This window comes from Natator depressus, chromosome 10, assembly GCF_965152275.1.
Source record: "Natator depressus isolate rNatDep1 chromosome 10, rNatDep2.hap1, whole genome shotgun sequence".
Lineage (NCBI taxonomy): Eukaryota > Metazoa > Chordata > Testudines > Cheloniidae > Natator > Natator depressus.
This window is the reverse complement of record NC_134243.1, coordinates 64,934,165-64,951,964: the sequence shown is the minus strand read 5'-3', so window position 1 is coordinate 64,951,964 and position 17,800 is coordinate 64,934,165. Positions and strand designations below refer to the sequence as shown.

The 17,800-nt window shown below is 42.9% G+C and overlaps 1 protein-coding gene across 1 annotated transcript in view; it reads right to left on the bottom strand.

Moving 5' to 3' along the window:
• Positions 1 to 686, bottom strand: part of TRPM7 (transient receptor potential cation channel subfamily M member 7) — a 129,560-nt gene extending 128,874 nt beyond the window's left edge. Inside the window, exon 1 of the mRNA XM_074966399.1 lies at positions 568 to 686. Coding sequence (XP_074822500.1) covers positions 568 to 570 — 3 coding nt within the window. The 5' untranslated portion in view covers positions 571 to 686. The remainder of the gene's footprint in view (positions 1 to 567) is intronic.
• Between the last annotated feature and the right edge of the window lie 17,114 nt (positions 687 to 17,800).

Sequence of the window (17,800 nt, the reverse complement as noted above, 5' to 3'; positions counted from 1 at the left end):
CGATAAATGCCGAAAAATACCATGCAATGGCAAGCTCTTGCCTATCTAAAGTATGACGAAACCTGGATTATTTAGTCCCGAGAGAGGATAACGAGACAACACAAACAGTGAAAACTAGCAAGAGGGTTATTCTGACACCAAACTCGCTTTGTTGGAGGGCGCAGGGTGAAGGAAGACACCATCCGCTCCGGGAAACGTGCAGTGACCTCTCGGAGAGCTGCGCGCCCCTCTTGGCGAGCCGACACCTAGGCCCATTACGACGGAAACACCTGAGCCGGCTCTTCCCCCCGCCCCATTAGCTTGCCTATGACAGCGCGCTGTGAGGCGTCAGTACCCCCCTTGCTGAACAGCCCCGGGAGCCGGGGGGGTACCGCCATGGGCTAGCCCCATGCCCCACTCCGCCAAGGGGGCGGGCGGGCGCGAGCGGCCCTGGCCGGCTCGGGCTCGAAGCAGCCGGTGGGGACTGTTCGCTCCAAGCCGGCGAACCCACTGCGGTTCCCGGGGCCGAGTCGGAGCTGAGGTGGGACAAGCCCAGACCAGACAAGCCCAGCCACTCCCGCCCCTCACCATTCTCCTCAGGGTCGGGCTGGGTCTCGGCGCCGGCTCTGGCTCTCCTCGGCCCGGGCTGCTCCTGCTCGTGCTTCGGCGGTGGCGGGGCCTGTCTCCATCTATCGGGGCTGAGCTCGGCGGCTGCGGGGGGCTGGGCAGGGAGAGGCCGGGAGCGGACAGCACTCCAGGGGCGAGGAGGAGAGCGGGGCGGCTCGAGCTCGGCTCTGCTCCGGGACCCAACGCTGGCGGTGGCGGTCCTGGCCCGGCGGCTCCTTCTCATAATTGTGCGACTCCCCTAGGCCGAGAGCAGCAGCGCTGCCGCGTCAGCGCGCACCGCCCCCGGGGGGGAGGGAGACGCGCGGGCGCGGGGGGAGACGCCGGCCAGCCTCCCTTCCTTCCTCCCTCCCTCCGCCTGTTCTGCCGCCGCTCCCCCCCGAGTGCCGCTTCGCGGCCCCCGACGCCCCTGCCCGGCCCCTCACCTCTCCCCTGCCTCTCTCAGGCTCCGTCTCCTCACTGCCCCCCCCGGGCCGCAGGGCTAAGGTCGCCTCGGGCCAGGGTCACCTGAGGGACAAAGGCCCACCATGAGGGAAACGCTGCTGCTGCAGCAAATCTGCACCCCTGCGATGCTGCCCTGGCGCCTGACCAACTCTCCTGGCGCTCGTCGCCAGCGTCGCTCATTCCCACCGGGGAAAGTGCTGGGGCACCGCGAGCTTTGGGGCTAGGACTGGGGGTCATTTGGAAGACGCGCCTCGGCTCCAAGGCGGGAAATGTTCTTTCTGCGCGCGGCGGGGAGCCAGCTGTAGATGTTCCCAAGCAGCCGCCCTTGCCCCGCTCAAGGGCTGTGGTGGCCCTTCGAGCGAGGATCCCAGCGAATTGGCATAAAATGGAGGATCGCAGCCCAGCTCTTATCTTCACTACCAAGAGGGGTTTTCAAGCAGATCCCAGCCTATGATTGGGGCATGTTGATCTGAGTGTGTTGTGCACAAAGAAAAGGAGGACTAGTGGCACCTTAGAGACTAACCAGTTTATTTGAGCATAAGCTTTCGTGAGCTACAGCTCACTTCATCAGATGCACAAGTTATTCTCTGCTGTGTATGGGATGGGGAATAATAACAGAATTAGGGATACTTAACAGGTCAGCTATTCAGTCCCCCAGAATTGACACTGCTTGGCCTGCAACAATCAGAAGTTCTCCTGGTTAGTACAGTCGCCTAAAACCAGCTGTAGTGAGCTCTCTCACTGCCAGGGGAAAAAACCTACAGGGACAGTCCAGCAGGCTTGTACCTTACACTGGTGCGCTGGGAAAGATCAGATTTCAGGTCCCATGTTTCCCTAGTAGCAAGGACTGAGAGGCTAGCTCTCAACTGCTGGAGTGAGGAAATGTCTTGCATCAGCCTTTAGCAACTTAACTTACCCTATACAGCATAGCTGGGGCTCAAAGAAGCATTTTAAAACTAAAAAGAAGCTTTTATAGCTAGTGCAGGGATTTGCTAGTTCTTCAACATGGCAAGAGTAGGCCCCTCTCAAAGTTTGTTAGAAACCAGTTTAACTGGAACCATATTATTCAAAGACAAATTGCTTAACTCTGTTCCCGATGGGGGCCTACCATGCCTATCTCTTAAAATTTTTAAGATTTTTCATGCAAAAACAGTACTAGCTTTGGGGAATGGGTGAAACGTTTTAGGGCTGATCCCTTGAGGCACTAGTGGCATGCGGAAAGTAGCTGCTCAACTCTATTAAAGTTGCTGTGAAATGAGGGTGTTTAGCATCTCAAGGAAGTGGTCAGCACATCAAAGAATCAAGCCCTAACTGCTGTGTTTCTCAATTTTGATACATGTGCCTCCGTAAAAACCGGTCACTAATATGCACCCAGTTCACAAAGCACAGTACAGTTGGTAAAAAGAACAGGAGTATTTGTGGCACCTTAGAAACAAATTTATTTGAGCATAAGCTTTCGTGGCCTCAAATAAATTAGTTAGTCTCTAAGGTGCCACAAGTACTCCTGTTCTTTTTGCGGATACAGACTAACACGGCTGCTACGCTGAGCACAGTTGGTGTATTTCAAAAGTGAGCTATGGTAATTCAACTTATTTAAATTATGTTTAAAAAAATCTAGTAATCACTGAAGCTTTCCCTGCAGGTTACACCCATATGCTTGGATAAAGGAGAGAATTCTTCATTAACACTATGTTAAAGTGTATGTCACGTGTGTGGAACAAAATTTGCAGAAAAATGTACTATGGTTGGAACTGATTGCTTTTGTCGGTAATAAGTCCTGTTTGTAGTGTAAACTCCTCAGGGCAGGAACCTTGTCTTATAGACAAAAAATAAAACTAGCACGCTTTGGAATCTATGCCATTAATTTAAAATATAGCAGAATTTCATTATGGATTTCCATGGTAAATCCTCTGTAACAAATCTCAAACTGGAATAATCTGCAGTTTGTTTCCAGGAGATAGCAAAAAAGGGTGTTTTCAGTAAAGAAATTAATTCTGCTGTCCTGACCATAACAAATACTAATGGTCTAGCAAAACATCACTCTCCAAAAACAGATTTCTAACATTACTGTTTCGTTAACTACTGACTCTTACCTAATCCACATATTTGCAGTACTTTCTTTCCAGTGACAAAAAGCAGCCTGGAGGCAAATCACAGTGTCAAGAACAAAATTGATTTACTAGGCCCAATGCAAAAACATCGAAGTTATTACAGAAGTAGGGGGATGGGGGAATCTCAGACTGAGTTGCAGCTACCTGAGGACCAGATTTTGCCACTCTTATGTACGATGTGTGGTACATTCAAATCAGTGTGACACAGTGTGAGTAAGGATAGAAGGATTGGACTCTAAACACTTAAGTATACCTAAATGTAGCAGAAAACACAAATCAAAATACTTTTTCAGGAAATTGATTCATATTCCATGAGAAACAAGCTCTGATGTAATTATGTGGAACTGATCTGCGGATATTTCCCTGCACTGACACTCTTGTAGGAAGGTAATGATTTTTCCATTTAAAGTTCCAAATATCTGTGAGAGTAGCGGTGAATAGCATTGTTGTGACAAATTCGGGGGCTGTAAGCAACAGACAAATTTCTGTAACAGTCACACAAATGGATAGCTGGAACTAACATCCTGGTCTTTCAGCTTCCAAGTCACACATCTCTGCAGGTTGAACTGAAGGATAACCAACTACTACAGGAGCAGTAGGTCTGATCCTCTCTGTGGGCCAGCCACTTTAGAACATCACTCATTCCCACATGCCAAGCTAGCACATAATGCACCAAGAACTGGTAGCAAGTTGCAACAGATCTGAATACAAGAAGTGGAAGATTGCCCCACCTCAGCTCTTTAGTGCTGCCAGCCCAGCAGAGACAGCTGGGTGAAACTGACAAGAATGGTGTCCATTTTATTGTAACCAATATGCTGGGTGAGAAAGCACAAATGGTAGCAGCAGAGGCAATCTTCCAGAGGAATTTCAAGGGCTTTCCCTGGGGAAAAGCAGCAAGAATGTGGAATTCCCACCAATGCTGTAAGTACTTTTGACAGAGTGTCTCTATTCTGTCTCCTCCTTTTCATTCATGTCCCTCTCTCATCTCCACAGGTTATACCAATCAAGGTTACCAAGTTTTGGTTATGACTATTAGGTCACACTCTTCTTCATACAGTATCATTTGGGTCTAGTCTTGCTTATTGCCCATGTTCATAGCACTGGAACATAGACTCTTGGGGCTTGATTTAAAGAAGTGCTGAAACCCTCAACTCCATCTAAACTCAAGAGGCTCAAGGAGTTCATTACCTCTGAAAATCAGGCCCTTAATCTATGCACATCCATTTATTTCCTCCTTGCTGTTTTCCACCTTATCACTTCATTAGCCAGAGTATTTAGTATGAATGAATGCACTTCCTTCGTCCTCCTCCTTCCACTTTAAAGTCAGCCTAACAAATCTAGACAGCTTTGAGCCCAGGAGACTGGCATCTCATGCTGACTTGAAGACAATACAGTCTCCTCTCTCTGCAGAAGGTACAGGTATTTCAATGTGCTGTAAAGCCAAAAGAATCAAGAAGAGGTAGGTAGCTGGAGGCCAAATTAGAACTTTGATTGAGACATTTCTGTACAAGCTATCATTTTAGGAGAACATATCTTGAGGCCAGGACTAAACCACATATTTTTCCTACTGCTTCTGCAGACCTGCAATTAGATTGACAATCTAGCCCTTTGCTAGTTAAACAGTTTGTGATCAGCCGAGAGTAAGACGGGACAGCCGCTGCTGGAGCAGCCTGGGAGGCAGATTGTAACTAAAGGAGTCAGTCTCCCTTTCTGTTTCACTATTGCTCCCGGCAAGCAGGGTCACCTGTTGGTGCGAGGTGGGGGAATATCTCCGCAGAGGCTACTACTCCCCATGCCATGGAACAAATGGTATGAGGCGCAAGGAAGTACCTTGCCCCCTTTAATCCTTTGAGTTTACAAGCAGGATAGCCTACAAATCAGTAGAGTTAGTCACCTACAAAGAGTCAATTGTTCATAGATCATATATGAAATCTTCTGTTTTTATCCCTGATATTCAGACTTCTTTTTAGATGCAGGTGGTGAGGAGAAATACATTTTCAGGCGTTAAAAGTACACTTCAGAGTGCCTTAGAAGGTTACACATTTACTTCTTCTAATTAAGGGTTAATGACTTTCCAACCACAATTCTCATTCATTTTAGACACCATTTTTTTTCTTCCAAGTGAGATGTCCGTCGTCAGCAGTCACCTGTGAATAAAGGGAAAATAATGAAACGTCATTTTATATTTTACTAAATTCCACGTTCTTTTAGCTGATGCAGTCTCCTCTTATCATTAAATTCAAAACAGATGCTTTATTCCTTTAAATTAAGGTGTTTTTTATCTCATTCTCATTGAAAAGCAAACGAACAACCTGTCACCGACTGTTTATTGTGGGCAATGGTTTATTTTGTAATTATCATGGCTACTAGCGAAGCTGAAATATAGTATCACAGTGATCTAATACTTGCCATAGATTTAGGAATCTCATGCCTCCTAGGATTTACATCTCACTAAACCAGTTGTAACTTGATCTCATTGCAATAAAAGTGCTAAGAGATAATAAGGAGGCTCTTTAAAAATGCCCCTTGTCCCTGTAATGCAATATAATCAGTAACAAAGCAAGCCGACAATATTTGGGAAAGGTTGCTTAACTGCTCTCATGTGCATGCAGAAGAAATACTGAGTTTCCCATTGAAAGAGAAATGGAAATTCCTTCTTATAATAAAAGAAGTGGATAATTTGTGAAGAAGTCTGGTTTTGGATACTTAGTGAACCTATGAATGTACATTTCAAGTTGTTGAAAGTATGTGCTGGTATGCAAGCAGTTAAGCCAAACACAATCGCTAACTGATAAGGAAATCAGGTTAATATCCCAACCAAGGTCAAATAGAGTCTGTGTAGAAACATTTTTTCCCCTTATTAGAGTCATCGATGGCAGAAAAGGGTAATTAACGAACCTCATTTACTTTCTTAACAAGGTGGAGTTTCCAAGCCTTCTCCCCCAAGCACATATTTGTCTTTCTCATTTTATAAGTTGGTCACTTTACAATATGGTTTTTATAGGGCACATGGCTCAGTTTCTAGAGGGCTACAAACATAGAAGGATCATTCTGTGGTCTTCAGTTAATTCAGAGTCTGATTGTTTCCATTGTAATTCACTTCAGTTACTTTGAGCCTTTTTCAAAGAAGTGTCTGTGAACAGCATTTTATCTTCCAATAGTGATATATTGGAAAGGTTCCTCCAACTTACACATAACTATTCACAATCCCCAAAGAGCTATTACAGTGGCTGAGGATTGTCCGAACAGGACGACACTCTGACCATATCCCTTTTTCAGGAAAAGACCCTGCTCCGGGGGCTGAGAAGAGGAACAGTTGCTCAAGTTATTCTATAACTTTATTAGGTCGGTGATTCTCCTTACATTGGGCCAGAACCTTAACTGGTGTAAGTCAGAATAGCTCCATTGAAGTTAGTGAAGTTACACTGATTTACACTGGGTAAGAATTTGGCACATTATAGTTTAATTATACTTTAAAGTGCTTGCCATATTGGTTAGTGGGTAGGACTTGGGGAGTTCTCAGCTTTGTTGCCAGTGCTGCTTGCCCAGCTACAGGGTTCCTTTGGGCTTTTTGCACAAGGTTGGTTCATTAACAAGGTAGCAGCACATCTTTTCACATTTGACAGGTGCAGCTTCACAACAGAAAAAAGGCAAGCTTGATTTTTCAAAGTGAAAATGTTGAATGTGTAGAATATTGCAGAATGCAGCAAAAATCACATGGCCCAGGATTTTTTCCCATGCCTAGGGTTTCCTCCTATTCCTGGAATTGAGGCAGGGTTTTAGAAGAGATTTTTCTCAAATTTTCCACAAAATACACCTTCACTTATGGACCAAACATAGAATTTTTCAGCAAGTTACTATATGGCAAGTTGACTTCAACAGAGCCTGGTTTCACCCTCAAAGCATATTGGCTGTTACACAGTTTTAAAACTATTAGCTATTTCATTTATATTTATACCAGATTTTGTTTTCTGGTATACAGTTGACTTGAGAGTTACACACCTTGTTTTCAAGAGATCTCAAGGCTTCAGCAATCTCTATCTTGCACTAACAAACATACTTTAAGACAGCAAACATAATTAATGTGTGAGCAAAGGATTCGTTTTTAAAATCCTTTCAAGGAACAGTGTTTCAGAGATGTATATTTGAGAAACAAATTATAATAGCTATGAGATTGTCAATGACAGTGTAGAGAAAATTATGAATATTTAAAGTTAACTAGCATGTCTTAATATCCGTTAAAAAAAGTCACATACTACTGATTTAGACCCCAATCTTGCAAACACTTAACGCACGTTTAAGTCTAAGCAATGGGATTACTTTCATCACAATGGGCAAACTATGGCCTGGGATCCACATCCAGCCCTCCAGACATTTTAATCCGGCCCTCAAGTTCCCGCCGGGGAACGGGGTCGGGGGCTTGCCCCACTCCACGTGGCTCCTGGAAGCAGCGGCATGTCCCCTGTCTGGCTCCTATGCATAGGGGCAGCCAGGGGGCTCCACAGGCTGCCCCCCACTCCAAGCGCCACCCCCACAGCTCCCATTGGCTGGATGGGGGATATGCCGCTGCTTGAGGTAAGCACCACCCAGAGCCTGCATCCCTGACACCCTCCTGTGCCCCAACCCCCTTCCCCAGCCCTGATCCCCCTCCCACCCTCGAACCCCTCAGTCCCAGCCCAGAGCACCCTCCTATACCTCCAACCCCTCATCCCCAGCCCCTCCCCAGAGCCTGCACCCCAAGCCGGAGCTCGCATCCAACTCCCAATTTTGTGAGCATTCATGGCCCGCCATACAATTTCCATACCCAGATGTGGCTCTTGGGCCAAAAAGTTTGCCCACTCCTGACTTACATACATAAGCTTAAGCGTATGTGGAAATGTTTGCCCTCAACTTGAGATGCAGAAAACATTACATTTGAACAAAAACGTAAATTGCTATTAAAAGAAATATAAAGATATTTCTTCACAGTGGAATTAACTCAAGTATTGCCCCTAATCCCCCTTCTGCCTACCCACAAAACCCTCTCAGCCACATTTCGTGGTGCTCTCAACCCCAGCTAGCTGACTCAGCCCCCAAGTGCTGTATTCACTCTGGCTGGTAACCCACTCATTTGTAGCATGGATGCAGTTTAACCACTTGAGCACTGATAGTCCTCCAGTGCCCAGAAGCACAGACAAATTCTCCCGCAATTCACTAGTAAAGAATTATAGATTGGCTCATTTTATTGCAGTAGAAAGAACCATGAGCTATCCTGTCAGCAGTCTTCATGACATACATTGGCGAGTTCAACACCAGTGTGGATCCAGTAATTTGAGTGTTGCTACTCATACACCTGAACTAGACAAACCCATGTGCTCAGACTAGTTTAAGTCTGGGGTGAAGACGCACCCTCAAATGTGGTAATAGGAGGGAAAATTTACATTAATGAGCAAGGTAGTGCTGGATGGCTCGCAAATGTACACACACTTTTATCTGAAAATCCGATTTTATATACATAGAATTCTGCCTGTTCCCCGTCCAGTAGTGTATACAAAAATTCCTGCAGTATTAGCCACTTACATTGCTGCTATGAAAATATTTTCCATGATTTACACATAGTGTGCCATACTTGCTGCTTACGAAATACTGTTTTAAAATTTAGTTTACACAGGGAAAAGTCTCACACAAGAGTTCTGTGTGTGCGCCTCCATGTATCTGCATTTGTATGCATAAACCCCTGTAGCTGACAAGAAGTATATGAGGGCAATTGCCTATTTTGGATATGAGCAAGTATAGGGTGCCTTCTGTTGAAGAATCAGCTCATGTATGTTTACTCTGTTTCCTCCCTTTCTGCAATTTTGTTTCACCACAGCTGTATGGTTTACTAAGTTTTGCTACAAAATGATTATTTTTGTTGGAATCTTTATGATTGTGACTGTTTTGTCCGAGTTTTAACTGGCTTTGTCCTTCCCAGAATGACCGACAGATATCAAATATGTTTGTTGCAGCTTGTATATCAGTCATGCATGACATACTGGTCATTGGCTCTGCTATGTCTGTAAGGCTGCTGTTTTGTTTTGAATCTTTGAGAAAATACTTAGTGTGGTGCTGCAAAATGCACACTATGATATTGGGGAAATTAATTTACAAATAACTGACTTTTAGAAATCAGACATTTGCAGTAGATGGTTTACAAGTTCACAGGTGCCCTTGTAGAGCAATATTTCTTCATAATGGATGAAATTCAGGTCTCCAGACCACTCAAAGCTGAAAAGTGAGTTTTAAATGGCACTTACTTAAGCAGTGCATAGGTCTTGTTTGGCCCTCACATTGGACTGTGGTCCCAATCCTGGAAACATTTGAGGACTCCTGTCTGTAACGATACCTGTGTACGTAAATATTTTCAGGACCAATGTCTATATATTTAAACTATATGTTTCAAAACATTTACACAGATCTGAGTTTGAACATCTATTCAAAACAATATTTGACAGAGTTTATTATGGCAGGTCATGAAAACATTTCCCAATTATAGCCTAATACTTTCAAACAAAACCACCCCAGGCATATATTAAAAGACACTAAAATTCAACACCTTGACATGGTTTAAATGTACAATATATATTTTATAAATAATATACTTATTATGAAAACATTTAAACACAATGGACTGAATTCTTCCCTGTTGGAACTCCCTGACTTGAGTAAATTTAATGCCACTGGTGACTCTGGCCTATTTCCCCTGAAAAATTTAGTAAATGATATCTTTCTTCTATAGAATATTGTTAAATTAAAAACAAGATTTTTTTTATTTGTACGATACTGTCTCTTTTTAATAACTGCTTTGATTTAACAATACTAGACCTTTTAATCGCCTGATCATTCAGTCACACTACCCACCGAACTTTAATTAATATCAGTAGGAATCCTGCATGTGGAGTGACTGAGCACAGGGAGCTGTACTTTTTAAAAATTGATACATTGCATCAAGAAAGATGGTGGACGGCCAAGATGTATGAGCTGGAAAGAAGAGAAACTGCCACTGAACTTTGGATGGGTTCCAGTACACTGGAAAGGGGTTTCCTAACACCAAAATGAAAACGTGTAAAACTTGGACTAAACCTTATAGTAGTCTGCACCTACCCTCTTGAGAGAATGCAGATTCTAAGTAGTATAAATGTGGCAGCAGCATACACACACACGTTTCATATTACTCTCAAGAAAGCATCCCATGGTTTGCTTCTAATCCAGTTCCCATAACATAGCACGTAAACAAAGAGATGCATTAATTAAATAGCTTTTATTTGGGTCAAATCTCTGTGGCAAAAGTAACTTTCATACTTCTGTCTCATTGGAGCACCATAAGGATTTCTTCTTCAGTCTATATTTCATTTATGTGAATCTGTGAAGAAGGAGAAACAGCTCTCTGTGTTTTGCTCTCTTGTTCCTCAGTTAGTTCCTTATTATTATTTATTTGCATTACTGTAGCAGCTATGGGGCACCACATTCTAGGTACTGGATAAACACAGAGTAGAAGGACAGTCCCTGTCCTGAACTGCTCACTATTTCGTATAAGACGTGGGTATAGCTAAAAGTGGGAGGGAGGGAGGAAGGACGAAGGAAGCTAGTTCTTTTGTCAGTGCTGAAGCTTCTTCTCTTATTTTGCATCTCTTTGCAGCTCAGGTAAAAAAATATTTTTTACTTTCTTGTGTAATTGTGTATAACTTCTTTAAAAAAAAAAAAGCAGCACAAAGGAGAAATACCTGTTTGCTGGTTTTCTGCAGCTGGTAGCCATAAATCCATAAGGATGGTTTCGCAAGATGTCCAATCACCATTTTCTGATAGCACTCTCAAGGGAAAGAATCCTACCCTGTTTCTCACAGTAATCAGAATAAACCTTAACAGAGCTTCGAAATATAACACAAATTAAGTGCAAAATATATTATTGTTGAGCTTTTAAGTGTACCAAAATCAGGAAAGTCTGTTATAATTCCTACTGGAAGAGTAACTCAGGCCTCTCTTGTATTTGTAACATGTTTAATGTGTTACTTTATGACATTAACCTTTATGCCAAATATATGTATGTCTAATATGGCTGCATTTCAGCTGTGAGAGAACTGTAACTTTGAATTCCCTATCTTTTGTGCATTTAAAAATTTCACCATTGCACTGCACTTACATAGGGCCAGAGTTGAAAATTTTTAGCCATTCAATTAGCCCTTGAAGCCAGTAGGGCTACACACATGAGTAAGGGTTTGTAGAAGATCTGCTACAGCATATTAAAATATTATTTCTCTGTTTTAAAAAAAAGTTTAATGAAAAAATAGAGCAGTTGTTTGCATAGTACAAATAAATGTGCTACATGAGTTTATTTGAAGTTAAAGATGGTGTTCAGTGCCTCAGTACGTCATTAAAAATTAGCAGAAAGCTTTCTTCACACAGTATACCTTGTCACTTTTAACTTATGAGAAGCATTTATCCTCATTGAGGATTAAGTCCAAAGAAAGGATGAACTATTAAAAAATAAATTGTTTTGGAGTTAGAGAAGTGCAAAGGGTCTCCAGATGTGATTTGAGCTAGAAAAGAAGTCATCTGTGCCTTAGGAGTTGTAGCTGTTTTATATTACATTTCTTGCTCATCTCTGGATGTGTCAGGATTAATTATTCTGTGCTGCTATGGAACGTAAACTCTTGGTGGACTGATCAGTGGTGGTGGAGGTTGAAGAATTGTTTGATATAATTCACTGCTTTAAGGCGACTGGAAACTCCTCTCTTTCACACACCCCTCCCCATCCCAAGCTGGGCAGATATGTATTTACTGTTGGGTTTTGGGCTTGACCTGCTAATGGTGCTTTCATTGGAACAAAACAAGGATAAAACTATTTCTATATGTAATTGGTTACCCTGAGACATTTTGTGTTGACAAGGAGCAAAAAGGAAAAGTTAAGTAATTTATACAGTACATCTAGCAGCTGTTAACTAACTTTTATGGCTCATGATCTGATTGGAAGGCTCCTATGCCTACAGGCTTGCAGCAGAAGCCTCTGAGATTTACAGTTGAGTTACCACAGAGGGGATGTGTCATCTACTGAGAAAGTGCGAGACTATAAGAATGGCCTTGTCTACAGTATGGGGGAAGATCGATCTAAGTTACGCAACTTCAGCTACGTGAATAACATAGCTGAAGTCAACTTACTTAGATCTACACTATTCTATGTCAATGGGAGACGCTCTCCTGTCGACTCCCCTTGTGCTTCTCGTTTGGGGGATTACAAGAGTCAGCAGGAGAGCGATCTGCGGTCGATTTAGTGGGTCTTCACTAGACCCGCTAAATCGACCACTGATGCATCGATCACCGTGTGTCGATTCCCCGGTAAATGTAGACAAGCTTTGGAAATTCAGTCTGGAGAAATATCACTAAAGTTACATATGGCCAGCAGCAGAATGGAACTCAAATTAGAAGCCATTAACACCTCAATAAGCAGAAAGGAGATTACAAGCCATGCACTTAGCACAGACCTTTGAACACTTAAAGGAGCAGGGGGTTGAAAATCAATAGCAACTATGCTTCAGGCTTGGCTTAGTTCCCCAATGAAGACTGGTTAATGCAAAACGCAACATCTGCAGAAGGCTTCCACACATTCATAATGGTGGTTAGTAAATTTTCCTGGATTGCTGGATGACAGTAATAATTTAAAAAACCCACTTGAGTTATTTACATAATCGCTACAAGTATTTAATATTGCAGAAGCCTAGTTTACCCCAGTCACAAAAATAAGATGAATGTTCTTAGAGGTCAGACTTCAAGCTTATAATCCAGAAAGATCAGGTTTCCAGGACAAGATGGATTTGAATCAAGCACCTGTATATTTCCGGGGCACCTATTTAAAGCCCTTTGTGCTCCAGAATGAAGAGTAACAAGCTGAGGTACCTTTTTAGGCAGCAAAGCAGAGTATTTAGTTTTCCCCCCTGTTGTTAGAATGACAGCATCTTAAGAAAGCTGATTCTTGGCCTTCAAAAAAGATATGCCAACTATTCAAGGGGATTTGAGGGTAATATATCCTTACCTGTGTCAGGTTAGATTGATGGGCCTGATTTATGCATTTTATATGGTTTACCTATTGGCCATCTTCCTCCTGGACAGAGCTCTGAGTAAAAAAATAAAAGTAAAACACTAGCTATCTTATCACATGAGACTATTCTTCAAAGGTTTAGTGATTTCTCACTCTATATTTGTTCCCTTATTTTCAGGAGGGAAACTGCCAGGATCATTTTGTTTGTTTATTTTCAGTGAAGATTGATGCGACTTGCTTTTCTCTTGTCTTCTGCTAAAATTGCAGTTTTCCATTGATTTTTCAAATTATAATTAGTAGTAAACTTATCTGCTAAATCTTTGTACTCTAGTATACCTATAACCTGAACTAGACAATCTATGTAGGTTGTAATTTTTCAAATATTATCTAATTAAAAGCTATTTTGGGACCATACTTTGGCATCATGAGGCATTCTGCCTAAAATTGTGTCAGTGGAGCCTTCTGCTTAAAAATGGATGGCTGGTCTTTAATACAGGACATACTTTCCCCTTTGTTGTCTAAGCTTTTTCTTTCTTGTTCTTGCTAAAGATAGATTTTGTTTTTTAAAAAGTTCACTATCTGACCCACAGAGCTCCTAAATGCCAACCGGCAGAGGGTACACCATACCATAACTCACATCAGGCCTGACATACTCATTGCCCGAACTCACTCTTGGCAGGTGTCATGTAAGGTATCACTTGCAAACAGATAACACACTGGTCATTGGTATTATTGCATAATGCCAGTATGTGTGGTGTATAAAGAATTAGATGTGTGCTGCAAATACGTTCAGCAAGCAACGCATAAACCCAGCATGTCCTAAACAAAGGAACATTGTTTCACCTGGTTGATTGTGTCTCCAGTGTAAACTGAGCAAGGAGAGGCCAGAAAAAATGGAAGTATATTTACATAAGGCAAACAAAGCCATCAAACTAGCAAGGGGGGAAGGTGACCACTTAACGATCATGACAGTGGACAGAGGCTTTACCCCACCAGGAAGCCTTCCTGACACTTGAAACAGACAATGGACTTTGGGAAATTTAAGCAGAAACAGAAAGCCATTGAGGCATCCATCAGCTGAGGGACAAAAGAGGCCAGAATTCTTGAAATCTGAGAAAGGTGGATCCTTCAGCTAAGGGCACTGAAGTCTCTGGGAACTTACTACAGATGAGAAACCTGCTTAGACAAAGACTGTAACTTTCTGAAGTTGTTTTGTTTTATCTGTAACCTTTCATCTCTTTCACTCTTATTTGAAATCACTTAACCCTATTTCTTAGTTAATAAACTTACTGTTTTATTACAAAGCCATCTCAGTGCTGCCATCTTGAAATGTAAGTCTTCAGATAACTTAACAGCCTGTTGTGTGCTCTGTCTCTTTGGAGGCAGCAAACTTAACTTCTGAGTGTCCAGTGAGCAGGACTGGACACTGCAGAAAGATGTCTCTGAGGAACTGGGGAGTGGGATTCACTCAGTGCTATCTGGCAGAATTCAGAAGAGTTTGCTGACAAGGCAGGCAAGTTTGCTGACAAGGCAAGCTGGTGGGTCAGGAACCTGACACATAACTTAGCAGCAGCCAAGCTCACTCTTGCTGAGGCAAAGTAGTAATACAGTGGCTCACAATTCTGGGTGACTTGCAAGCCGTCACAGCATCTCAGCCAATTTTGAGTTATCTGCACCCTGTTTTTTTCTCTCATCACATAATAAGCTCCAAAAAATGAGTTATTTGTTCCCATCTCCCTATTACATGGGTAAGACAGACGTTTCTGGAAGAGGCAGGCCTGAGCAACAAAGCTGGGATATACATTTCTCCTAAGTTCAGCCATATTCTGATTCAGCTTATGCTAGAGATAAAGGCCAGCTGCAAAGGTTTGCCGTGAATCCAAACTGCCCCAAAGTTTGGAAAGTTTGCCCCTGGGGTTTCAGGTCAGGTGCAGCATTAGTTAATGATCAGACCTAATCTGAATACATGAATTACAGCCTAACAATGAGGATTTCACAATTTTGTAAAAATCTATGAATGAGACAGTATTAGTTATTCAAGTTCAAAAGTTACTCTGGGTATGAAATATTGTTAAATTCTGCTTCCCATCTGACTTTAATTTCCATAGCTGTTGACTAGACTACTGTTCTGAGTCAGTGCATGCATTCAATACAAAGTGCATTCCTGTAACAGTTGTATAGATTTTCAACACAGCAATAGCAAGGTTATGTAGGGCAATAATGGGAAAACACATTTGATCTTTAGTTCTGAATATGCCACACTGTGGTTAAGGTTGGAATCTGTAGACACCTGAATGAGAATAAAGTGACTGGGACATGGCGGTGATGCTGCACCCCATCCTGACATGCACATGGGCCGGGCCGGGCCTGCCCCAGAAACACCCCGAGCTGCCTCCAAGCCAGCACACTAAGATAGCAAGCAAGAGAGACAGAGGCTCCAACTCACGCCCAGCCCTAGCCCCATATCCAGCTATGAAGCAGCCAGGCTCAGCCCAGCAGGATCCAAGTGTGGAGGGGCTTAGTGTGGGGCAAGAGGGTTCTGTGTGTGGCAATCTGGGTACAAGTGGCTTGGTGTGGGGGCGGAAATCTGGATGCACACAGGCTTGTCTGGGGGTTCCAGGTGCAGGGGGAATGGGACTCTGTGGTGGGGTCTAGGTAAAGGTGGTTAGGGCTCCGCAGGGGGATTTGGTGGGGGAGGAGAGAGTCTAGGGGCAGGAAGGGTGAGGCTCAGTGGTGGGGGGAGATGTCTGGGCATGGGTGGGGGATCTGGATGCAAGAGAACAGCCTTGCCACGGTGATTTACCTCTCCACCATGGCTGCTCTGGGTGCCAAAAACAATTCACCACCTTGCTGGGGAGGGGCATGCTCACTCTTGTGGCTTCCCTTTGCTTCCCCATCAGAAGTCATTTTTCTATGGGGAAGCAAAGACATTTGAGGGAGACAAATTCTGCACGTGTGCAGTGGCACAGAATGCCCCCAGGAGTAAGCTGAGGTCTGTAAAATCATGACTGGTGTGGAGAAAATAAATAAGGAAGTGTTATTTACTCCTCATAAACACAAGAACTAGGGGTCACCAAATAAAATTAATAGGCAGCAAGTTTAAAAATAAACAAAAGGAAGTATTTCTTCACACAACACAGTCAACTTGGAACTCCTTGCCCGGAGTTTTTGAGAAGGTCAAGACTATAACAGGGCTCAAAAGAGAACTAGATAAATTCATGGAGGATAGGTCCATCAATAGCTATTAGCCAGGATGGGCAGTGATAGTGTCACTAGCCTCTGTTTGCCAGAAACTGGGAATGAGAGACAGGGAATGGATCACTTGATTACTTGTTCACTCCCTCTAGGGCACTTGTCATTGGCTACTGTCGGAAGACAGGATACTGGACTAGATGGACCTTTGATCTGACTCAGTACGGCCATTCCTACGTTCTTCTTTCTTCTCTGGTAATAAATTTTTCAGGGTGAACTATATTCTTAGAACTATGCAAACCACTCTCATCAAATGAAGTCCTCTGTGACACATGTAAAGCCATTACCATCAAAAGAGTTGCAGAGGTGTAATGGATTAGAAATTTGTAAGTTACTGTAGTGGACTACACTAGAATACAGAGGGACTTCCCTATAGCTAGATTGGAAAAGTATAGTAGTTAAAATATAGGGTTTGATTCTGCAAATGCTACCAGGCACAGTACTTGTCATGAGTAGTCCCGCTAAATCATGCCCCTGAAAGCTACACAGCAAGTGTTTGCTGGACTCTTAGTATTGCCAATAAAGTGAATGGATTTGACTCAGAATTCACACAGAGGAGACCAGACTTGACGAGTACCTCCCCTAAATAAGAAGGTGCTATTTTAAAACAAGGCAGTTCCTTTTCAAAATAGAATTGTACTTTAAGAGGCTTTAGACAGTGGATAAAGTTTTCAGATGTGTCTAACTGACTTAAAAGCCTTGGGCTTGTCTTCACGTATAGCGCTACAGCTCTGCTGCCGTAGCACATAAGCGAAGATGCTTCTGTACCGACAGGAGACCTTCACCCATCGGCACAGTTAATCCGCCTCCCCCAAAGGCAGTACCTAGGTCAAGGGGAGACGCTCTCCTGCCAACATAGCACTGTCTATATGGAGGGATAGGTTGGTATAATTGGATTTTTCACACCCCAGACCGATGCAGTTTTACGTAGATATAGTTCTGCAGTGTAGACCCATGAGACTTAGGCGAGGAGTTAGGTTCCCAAGTTACTGGTGCACTTTTGAAAATTTAACCATGTATCACTATTAATATGGTCAATAGTACTAGTTTTTTTTTAAAAAAAAAGACACAAAGAACAAAGCAATTACTTTTTAAAAGACAATTTATTAAAAACATTCTTAATGTGATCATTTAAAAATTGCCCGGGAGGGGGCTGTTGTCAGTATTCATACAATGAAAAAAGGTAAAAGTACAATTTTATATTAAGTAATGCTAGTAAGGCTCTTAGTGTAAAGAAAAGCCCAACTGAAAGTATTAAACCACCAAAACTTCTTAAAACAAAATTGAAAATACACGTCCTCTTGAACTATTCATAAAATACGTTTCAGTAGTCAACACT